Source organism: Nelusetta ayraudi, unplaced genomic scaffold (genome assembly GCF_046127955.1).
Source record: "Nelusetta ayraudi isolate G7.1 ecotype Tasmania unplaced genomic scaffold, CSIRO-AGI_Nayr_v1 ptg000042l, whole genome shotgun sequence".
Lineage (NCBI taxonomy): Eukaryota > Metazoa > Chordata > Actinopteri > Tetraodontiformes > Monacanthidae > Nelusetta > Nelusetta ayraudi.
In genome coordinates, this window is record NW_027466092.1 from 18,897,399 (window position 1) to 18,907,500 (window position 10,102).

Genomic DNA, 10,102 nt, shown 5'->3' on the forward strand with positions numbered 1-10,102 from the left:
CGGTGACAGTCTTTGAAGTGTGTCCTTAGAGATGTAAATGTTGTAACAGAATGGGTGAATGAAAGAGGGTGGGCATGCTCTACACCGCACTGCAGTCGAGACACACACACACACACACACAGACACAGAGAGCGCGGCCCTTCAGGTGAGCACCCATTCTATTAACCACACACTTCACACAGACTGAACACACACACATACTTGGTCTGATCTGTAATTAAAAACAGGTCTTTGTGAAATGTTCCCATGGCGATCTGATCGGCCCATCAGCTCCAAACTGATCAATGTCTGAAGCTGTTTATTAAAGGGTGACCTGATGAGAGAGAAAGTTGAGTCGCTGTGTCTGCTGAAGAGCTGCCTGTAGCTGCTGTGCTCACATAAAAGCCACTTGTGCAGCTGAGACACACACTCCTGTTACGCTGCAGAGCTCACTGTCAAAAAGGAATTCATGTTTTGACAGAAATTACTAAAGCCAAACGAGTCAAATAGAAACTTTTAATTAAGAATTAATTTAATTTAATTTAAATATGATAAATTAGATTTTATTAAATCTTTTGATGATTGCACAATTATTTTTAAAGATCTTAATTTGAAAGCACTATTTTCTTTATTTAAGAGTAAATATTAATTTTGAGAGTGACTCGTCTTTAACTTTTTTTTTTTTAAATAAAAAATTGTCAATGTAATACACATGAATGAAAATCTCTATCCCTGGTTAGCCAGCCATCTTGGCTGCAGATGTGTACACATACTCTTCCAGCTCCACTCATCCACCTGCTTCCCACGTGACACGAATATTCATATGTTCATGAATGGAGACATTAATGAGTCTCGGTCACATTCAGGGAATAACATTGAATGTTCCACATTTTATTAGTACTAACGTGTCAACATATCTTCACCGATATAATGTCAACAGATTTAGCTGTCAAATAATTGTTGAGGCAATCAAGGCCCCAGTTTCAGAGACCACAGTCGCATCTATAACAGACCATAATGGGTTTAAATACTTTGAACTCTAAATACTTAATTGTTTAAAAAAAAATGTGTATGTAGCTGTTAAATAGCAACAGGTCATAAAGCAACTAAACATCTCTTAGCAGTCAACATCCAATATTCATTTAATGGTTCTCACTAAAGCAAAAAAAAAAAAACAACAACAATAAACAAAGCATTTATTTGAACAGGTGTCAAAAGTAAAATCTTAACTCAGATAGACTGAAAATGGTGATTTTCCACTATCCTTGCCCATCCTTCCACCTCTTGCCTCTGTCCCTGTTGGCTGGGAATCCTAGGTATCAGGTTGAGTCGAGGAGCAGGTCTCCATTCAGGAACCCTGGCAGCAAAGAGAATGGCTCTCCTTCCAACTCTGTTCCCATGGCAACCTGTTTGCTGGCATTGGCATCGGGGCTGGGATCCTTGTGATTTCTCTTTCCTTCCAGCCAGTATGTGACCATGTCCCCTTTCCCCTATGAGAGATGGACTAGTGTGACGGAACAGCTTCTAGTGCTCCCACTGACAGACGGAGGCCCGCTGGTGCGACTCACCTTGACCTGCAGGGTTCCTCTACACTCCAACACATAGCCGCCAATTTCCTCCAGCAAGTAGAAGGCAGTGGAGCTGCACTGAATCTTCAAGGCTGAAGACACAGTCAAATGATCACATCCAGTTCAAGCCACTGAATTCAACCTTCTACTCACCAAGGCTGTTGGATTCCATCCTGGAGGCTGTGTTGACTGTGTCTCCAAACAAACAGTACCGCGGCATCTTGGTCCCAACCACACCAGCCACCACTGGACCTGAAACCACACTGATAGAATCATTAACTTCCTGTCTGAGATTAGCTGTGTGTGTGCGCGCACGCTTGTGTGTGTGTGTGTACCTGAGTGTATCCCAGCCCGGATCTGAAGCTGGGTGTTGGGTTTGTGGGGGATCCTGAAGGTGCGACAGACACCTACAAGGTCCAGAGCCATGCTGGCAATCTCGGAGGCGTGCAGGATACCGTTTTCCCGGGGAACTCCAGACACCACCATGTCTACACCACCACATTATAAAAACATTCCTGAACATTTGAGATTATACCTTCACTGTGCTTGCTAGGCTCGTCATTTTGGGTAGGCTAAAATGTTCATGATATATTCAATGCCTCGTCAAGTTATATGCAAATGACTCACAGGCGTCCCCAATGGTTTCCACTTTGTAGACATCATAGTTGTCGATGATGTCATCAAATGTGGTGTATAGCTTGTTGAGGAAGTCCACGACCTGGTAGGGCGTGCTGCTACTGGACAGTTGAGTAAAGCCAACGATGTCACTGCAAAAACAGAGGAGCACTCAAAAACGGAAGCACAAACTGAACCCCTCAGTCACTTTCTCTCTGCCCCACCTGAAAAAGATGGTGGCACTGACGTAGCTTTGCGCCTGCAGTGGTTTCCCCTGCCTCAGGTCATCAGCTACTTGTTTGGGAAGCATACCTGCAACAATGATGTGTTAGCTTCAACAGCACTTACTGTATGTAAAACATATATAACGACTATAGTTATGCTCTTTTCTTCAGGAGACTGTAGCCATAGGTAATTACATACTACTAACTACCAATGTTTGTATTTATGTTACCATCTATAGTATCATTTGCATATGCGCTGATGTCTGGTTCCTCTGATGTCTTCCAGTCATCATCTTCCCAGTGGATAGAGTTGTATACCCATGTCTGTATCTTTGTGTTTCTGTGTTTCTGTGTGTGTGCCGTACTGTACAGTAGCCTGTCTGTCCGTTGCTTCTCGTGCATCAGGTCCTGCGTCCTCTCAGCGACTAACACCTCCAGGTGTTTGCTGTACTTTTCCATCTGGGAAAAACACATGGGTCATTTGTGAAAACAGCTGCACTGAAGTTAAAGTGAGACGAAATGAGCTGTAATGTCCTGAGGTTTACCAGACTCATCATCATGTCCACTGGGCTGACTTTGATTGGGTTGATTCGGTGAACAAACTTCTTAACTTGTTCAAAGGTGGGTCTGTGGGCAGGGTTAGTGGAGCGGCAACGACGAATTAGCTGCAGAAATACACACCAAGGACAGGATGTCAGGAGAGGGCGGCAAGAATCTTGGTGGACTCTTTAAATTGACTTTGATTTAAAAATACAATTAAGGAACTTTGATTGAAAAATACAGCCAAAGTTGGAGTTGCTCAAAAAGTTAAAACAGGAAACTGAACAGAAAGTCTTCCTATTAACCAACAGTTTAAATAAACGTGATTCCAATGTAACATGCAATCAAAAAACCTATGTGTGGCTCATTAAACAATTTGATTCAATGTACCTGAACTGACAATAGAGATATCTTCCATGCCTGCTGCATAAATAACATTTGGCCTGACTTGAACAAAAGATGGACAATAAAAAGTGCTACATCAAAGCTCCACAATTTCGGGTGAACATACCTCCACGTAGTCAGCTGGACAGGGACAGGTGCTGTCGGCCTTAGAGGAGATGAGCTCAGGCAGAGGAGGACACCATGTGCTCTCCACATTTGACTCCTCAGCCTGAAACACATGGTTTTCCTCAAGAGTCCACCAGAAACACGAAACAGCAAAAGCCTGTTAGCTGGTCATGTGACACAGCTGGGGCGACTTACTGGGATGGGGTCACTGCGAGTGGCAATCTCCAGCAGGATGATTGAGTAGCTGCAAAATAATCCAGAGACAATATTGTGTTTTTGTGCACAACATTTGTCTTCTGATCTTTCAGAGCACACAGTAGGGGCCATCCATGCATGTACCTGAACACATCTCCTGCCAGCGTCGGCTCCATGTTGGAATGACTAAACTCAGGTGGCATGTAGACTTCCTGGAGCCTCTGCTGATAGGTGGACAGAGGCTCCGCCCCATCGTCCCTGCGGTACACCCTTAGCCCATAATCTGGCCCGAGAGAATGTCATTGTGTTTGATTTGGTCGGCCAGTAGACAGACAGATTAACCTTGTTGGTGACATGTCTTTGGTCTACCTGTTATCTTGCACACCCAGCGGTCATCCAAAACACAGTTGAGAGACTTCAGTCGGCTGTGACAGATCCGGTGTTGGTGGAGGTATGACATTCCACGGGCCACGTCGGTCGCAAAGGAGAATCTGAACAATTGTTGATATTTGGAATTACATCAACATATACATTGGTCTGTGGTGAGACTGTGTGTGTGTGTGTGTGTGTGTGTGTGTGTGTTGACCTGAAACCCCAGTTAAGAGGGATCTCCTCATTTAGAAGGACATCGTTCAGGCTTCCTTTTGGGCAATACTCAGTCACTATGGCAACGTTGGGGACCTCAACGCAGCCACCAACAAACTTGCAGAGGTTTGGATGATCAAGCTCCCTGGAGAAACACTGTTGTCACACTGTGTTCATTGAGTGGGAATAGTTGCATCTGCCTGTGTCCATTACCTGACTTGTTTGACTTCCTGTCTGATGGTTTTGGACAAAGAGAACATCTTGGTCTGAATCCTTTTGATGGCCACTGTCTGGCCATCACTGAGGGAAAAGATACAGAACAAGTAAATCATGCATTTGGATCTGCAGCATCATCAGACTGCACGAAAGGACAACATCAGGATAACGTCTGGCTCTAATTCAACAGTTTGGACAACAGGTGTGCTCACTAGAAGCCAGTGCAAGTGAAGAGGGTCCTTCGGTTGCTCGGTTGGCCAGTGCAGGTGCTGAGTGCCGTCACACAGCTGGTGTTGCTGTCACTTTTTCTTGCGGGTGGGTTGCTCATGATGCTACCCATGGTCATGAGACCTTCCTGATCTGAGAAAGAATAAATGAGGGAGCGGGACTTATTGCTGAATTCTAGACACACGGATCCTGTCTGGTTAATCGGATTGGGAATCAATTAAAGCTCAGTTGCATGGCATTGCTCTACCTTGTTTAATGGAGGCAAAGTCGATGATCCAGCTCTCGTCCCACAGCAGCTTCTGTTTCTGGTACCTCAGCCACTAGCCCACCCAGAGGATTGGATTTTAGCGACAGCATTAATGTTATCCAGGCATTTGTTGGCTTTGGCGCCGTTGTTCTCACCACAGTGGTCAGAGTGAAGCAGAGGCACAGCAGGCTGAGTGTCAGGCCAATGGCCAGCTTGGTTTGCGAGGTCATTGGGCATTCACCGCAATCAGCTGGACAGGTGGAACACAGCTCCTCCTCTTCGCATATACCGTCGCCACACACTTGAATCAAGGCACAATTGGGGGACGTTTTCTTTATAATTGATTTTATAGCCAGAGTGATGTGGAAAAAATAATACAGAAAGTAATAATGTACTATACATATCTGGAAAAATATGACTGTGAAAAAAACCAAAATGAGTTTCCTTAAACTGGCACTGTATCTAGATTAGCATCTAGCTCAGAGGAAAAGGAGTCTGTTGCTACTGGTTCTGTACACGTAGAACTGCTCGGAGAACCTTTAGCCAATCTCCTTTATGTTTGTAAGGACCTGCTGCGCTTCAGAACCATTACCATACCACATTCTTCAACTGTTCAACACACCCCCTTGCCCTGTCTTGAGACCCATGCTGTCATATGAGTAGGGACATTAGCCAAGGTAACCTACCCACTGCTGGCAGCACTGTGCTTTTAGCCTCTAGAGCAACCTGCATGCGACCAACTCGTATGTGGGCAATGAGTGAAGTCAGGCCTGGATGGATCAGCACCACCTGAGAGTCACAGAGAAGGGTCAACAGATGTCTGGTGTTCAGATTGATTGTCATTCAAATGTCAGCGACAGGGTTCGGCTTCAAAATAGTTTTTCAGTCTTTAAACTCTCCTGTGACAAAGAGATACATTTAAACTTGAGATGAAACCTGTTGTGTCAGTGTTACCTTGGCGGTCCAGTTGGTCTGGGTCATCTTGCCAGAAGTGGAGATGGTATGAGTGAAGATTTTCCCATCGTCAGGTATCCAGGGACCGCAGATGCTTTCCTGTGTCTGAGGGTTAGATTCATTTTGTAAGTTGGATGACAGTTTGTCCTCACTTTTGATTTAAAACATAATGATGGGATCTGGAGGATATACCATGTGTCCCAATGGGCAGGAGTGGATGTTGGCGTGATGAATGCAGCAATTTTCTCCATCAGCGTCTTTCCAGCTGATGGGACAGTCATGATGTTCGCAGAACCTGCGTGCCGCTTCAGCGTTTACGATGGAGCTGAACGCAAAACAAAATAACACACCAGCTTAGAAGAGAATGCTAAGTTTGAAGTTGGAATGCCTCCCGATGCCAGCGGCAGCGCTGCAGTTGTGTTGTTAATAAAGTCATATGGGAGCTTCACCAGGGACATCACTTATACCGGTTTGTGAAGATTTGGTTCTGGACAGCCCACTGGTAAAACGAGTCTCGAGCTGTGACAGAGTACGTGACGTTGAATGCCTCGCCGGTCTTCACTGTCTCTGGAGGACGAACAACCCAGGCCATCTCAAGACCTGGATGAGGGACACAGAACCAGAGAAAGGAAGAAAGCAGAAAGTGGAGTTTGCATAATAAGATGTGAAAGACAGCTGATAAAATCTCAACTAACCTCAATCAACTAAAATACGCAAGTTTGTGCTTGGATTTTGAAGTTTGTCTCAATAAAGCCCTTCATTGATTTCCTTTGTAGATCTTTAAAAATGAATCAAAGACGGCTGGCCTCTAAAATATCTAATTTAGGGGAAGCGCCAAAAGTAAAATGATGTAATACATATTTATTCATAAATAGGACAGGAAAGTTGGGAAATTCCAAACTAAACATGCCAAAGATTGCAAAGTGGCAAAAGTTGATGGCTATGGAGTTTGTTTTGATGTTTCACATTGCATCTTCTTAGCCCTTAGTCCTTCGTTCTGAAGTTTTAACCCTAGTTTTGACTTATTTATTCTAAATCTTTTTTTTGGGATGTACAAGAACGTGGGTGTGTGTGAGGGAATGAGGGATGGGGGCTGAGTTTGTGTTGTAGTGTTGAGTCCCTGAGAAACGCTGTTTCATTTTGCCTACACTATCCTGTGATGTTGCCAAATGACATAAATAAAAATTCTTGATTCTTTATAACTTCAAAGGTTCATCCATACGAAAAAAATTATGTTGGTCCCTTACTTTACATTTTGTTTCAAAAGATAGAGTCAAACTGTGTTAGATCTGAATAGTCAGGTTGAATATTACACATGTAAAAGTCAGTAATATTTCATGAAGTCCATCAGATGGGCATCCAATGTTTTCAAAGAGACTAAAGAACTCAATAAATGTGCCAAAAGTTTAAACCGTCCATTTAAAATTCTCTGTTGTGAGTTCTCACCGCCACACTCAATCATGTTGTACTCATCAGGTCTTTCCAGGGGCCAACAATCGTACTCGCTGTTATCCAGGTCATGCCAGCAACATGTTGGAGTGATGCAGCAACCACACAGCTGGAAAAGCCACACACACACACACACACACACACACACACACACACACACACACACACACACACACACACACACAAGCCTGACTTTCAATGAATGCAGATACACAGCATACTGACTCAGAGTAGTACTAGTTAATGAAGTGTCATTTCTAAGGTATAATAATGAGGTCTTACCCAGAGCAGGAACCACGAGCTGATCTTGCTCCTCATGCTGCTGCCGTTGGACAGACTGACGGACAGATCAGACCCGGGGACGGCGTATAAACACGGACGATGACTTTACCTGGGGACCGACGAGTGCCACGCTTGTAGTTAGCGTCCCCAGCTGGTGAGTTTTTGTTACTGCACTAGGAGTCCAGTTTTCTACCTGTGGTATTGCCGCAGAAAGAAACGCGTAGGTCAAAATTCATATTGATACAAATATCAAGATTATCCATACTTTCGGTGTTTTCTCTGTAATCAGTATGTTTTTTCTAAAATCAGAAGTGAATTGAAGGCGCAGCAGACGTCCCTGAACTTCTGACGGGACATGCTTCTGTTTTTGTTCATTTGTTTTGTTTCATTTACGTTTTTCTCGTGCGATTAGGTAAAGCACTTCTTCTATCCAAGTTGCACTTACTATTTATTTCACGGCGACTTTCTGCTAACCTGTCCGCCGAAGGGGCGTGTGTCTGTGGCTTTGCTTCCCTCCCAGGTTGTGACGTCACTTGGCGTCCGTCGGCTTTCACCGCACGCGCCACCGGACAGTCACAAGTGTTTCTTTACCATGTGAGCGCGGCGTCCGTCAAATGGACTTTATGTTACTTTACGTAAACTTTCTGCCGAAATGACCCGGATGTATGCGTTTGAATAATCAGGTCTTCGGGACATTAGCTCAGTCTGTTGTCATTCATGGTGAGATGTTCTGACGGATCTCAGGCGCTCGTGTGGTTTTGGACCCCCCACCTTCTCTGTCTGTGTCCCAGTGTGAAAACACAATGGTGACCTGGATCGTCCTGGTTCTGCTGACCTGTGTGTGGAGTTCCCACAGGTCAGTACAATACCTTCACCTGTAGGCTGCATGGATGCATGGATCTCCCTCTCTCTCTCTCTCTCTCTCTCTCTCTCTCTCTCTCTCTCTCTCTCTCTCTCTCTCTCTCTCTATATATATATATATATATATATATATATATATATATATATATATACATATATATATATATACCGTGTGCACAATTATTAGGCAAGTTGTATTTTTGAGGATTAATTTTGCTATTGTACATCTAGAGTGCTTTTGGTCTATCCAAAATGTGAACAAACCATCAAACCTGAACATTTAAGTAGTAAATGTGAAGTTCTGGCTTTCTTATGAGAATATCTTTATGTACACCTTTATTCGGCAACTATTAGTGTGCACAATTATTATGCAACTAAATGAAAAACAAAGATTTTCCCATCTCACCTGTTTATTTTTACCTGTTAAAGTGAGAATAATAAAACAAAAACTCAAAATTAACAAATAAACATTTCAGAAATTAAAGAAAAAATAAGATAACAATAATAATAATGATAAGAGCAGGCCTTTGCTGAGGCTCAGTCCCAAATAATAAAAAACAAAAACAAAACCCAGTCACCAGTGTAGCCACCCTTCTTTTCAATAACATTCACAAGCCTTCCATTCGCGGAGTTAGTCAGTTTCTTGATCTGGTCAGAATCAACTTTTTGTGCAGCCGCCAAAACACTGTTCAGAGAGGTGTACTGTTTACCTTTACTGTAGATTTCCTGCTTAAGAACGGCCCAAAAGTTCTCAATAGGTGAAAAGGGGGGCATGTCATTAGTTTTTCATCTTTAAGGCCTTTACTGGTCAGCCACACAGTGGAATACTTTGATGCATGTGATGGAGCATTGTTTTGCATAAAATCAAAGTCTTCTTGAAAGATGCAGACTTTTTACTGTACCACTTCTTGAAGAAAGTGTCTTCTAAAAATTGGCAGTAGGTCTGAGAGTTGATTTTGAGTCCATTTTCAACCCAAAAAGGTCCAACTAGCTCATCTTTAACAATACCCGCCCATACCAGTACCCCACCCCCCCACCTTGGCATCTGAGTCGAAGTGGAGCTCTGTAGCCATTACTGATCCAACCACGGGCCCATCCATCTGGTCCATCAAGAGTTACTCTCATCTCATCAGTCCACAAAACCTTTGAAGAATCTGTCTTCAGATATTTCTTGGCCCATTCTTGACGTTTCAACTCGTGTGTCTTGTTCAGAGGTGGTCGGGTTTCAGCCTTTCTTACCTTGGCCATGTCTCTGAGAACTAAATACCTTGTACTTCTTGACACTCCAGGTAGGTTGCGGTTGTGAAATATTGCAGAACTGGAGGATAATGGGTTCCTGGTGGCTTCAAGTTTGTTTCTTCTCAATTTTTTGCGGTTAATTTGCATCTTTTCTTCTCGACACGTTTCTTGCAACCCTGTTTACCATTTGCTACAAAACGTTTGATGGTTCTGTGATCACACCCCAATATCTTAGATATTTCAAGTGTGCTGCATCCCTCTGAAAGACTTTTTTTTTTACAATTTTTGACTTTTCAGAGTCAGTCAAATCTCTTTTTTGGCCCATTTTTCATGAGGAGAAGAATCTGCCTAATAATTATGCACACCTTGATATAGGGCGTTGATCTCCTTAGGCCACACCCTCCCTCGTT

At 43.5% G+C, this 10,102-nt stretch overlaps 2 protein-coding genes across 2 annotated transcripts in view; one reads left to right on the forward strand and one right to left on the reverse strand.

The window, feature by feature from the left end:
* Positions 1-841: 841 nt before the first annotated feature.
* Positions 842-7,679, reverse strand: LOC142894266 (atrial natriuretic peptide receptor 1). The gene is made up of 23 exons (XM_076035532.1): positions 7,593-7,679; positions 7,308-7,419; positions 6,329-6,461; positions 6,054-6,186; positions 5,862-5,966; positions 5,594-5,696; positions 5,063-5,208; positions 4,908-4,980; positions 4,645-4,792; positions 4,430-4,516; positions 4,218-4,361; positions 4,001-4,122; positions 3,776-3,914; positions 3,632-3,680; positions 3,438-3,539; positions 2,932-3,051; positions 2,752-2,845; positions 2,387-2,474; positions 2,175-2,314; positions 1,883-2,035; positions 1,701-1,799; positions 1,548-1,639; positions 842-1,469 (listed from the first exon to the last, which is right to left on the reverse strand). Exons 1-23 carry the CDS (start codon positions 7,626-7,628, stop codon positions 1,299-1,301), a joined length of 2,589 nt encoding a protein of 862 aa, XP_075891647.1. The 5' UTR covers positions 7,629-7,679; the 3' UTR covers positions 842-1,298.
* Positions 7,680-8,140: 461 nt separating this feature from the next.
* The window catches only part of LOC142894097 (nephronectin-like), a 10,755-nt gene continuing 8,793 nt past the window's right edge, over positions 8,141-10,102 (forward strand). Inside the window, exon 1 of the mRNA XM_076035246.1 lies at positions 8,141-8,448. Within this exon, the coding sequence (XP_075891361.1) occupies positions 8,396-8,448 (53 nt within the window). The 5' untranslated portion in view covers positions 8,141-8,395. The remainder of the gene's footprint in view (positions 8,449-10,102) is intronic.

Coding starts and splice junctions, on each gene's coding strand:
- LOC142894266 (XM_076035532.1), bottom strand. CDS start 7,628: ATGAGGAGCAAGATCAGCTCGTGGTTCCTGCTCTGG. Junction 5,967..6,053: donor CCTGCCCATTGGGACACATG/GTATATCCTCCA, acceptor TCTAACCCTCAG/ACACAGGAAAGCATCTGCGG. Junction 1,800..1,882: donor CCGGGCTGGGATACACTCAG/GTACACACACAC, acceptor GTGTGGTTTCAG/GTCCAGTGGTGGCTGGTGTG.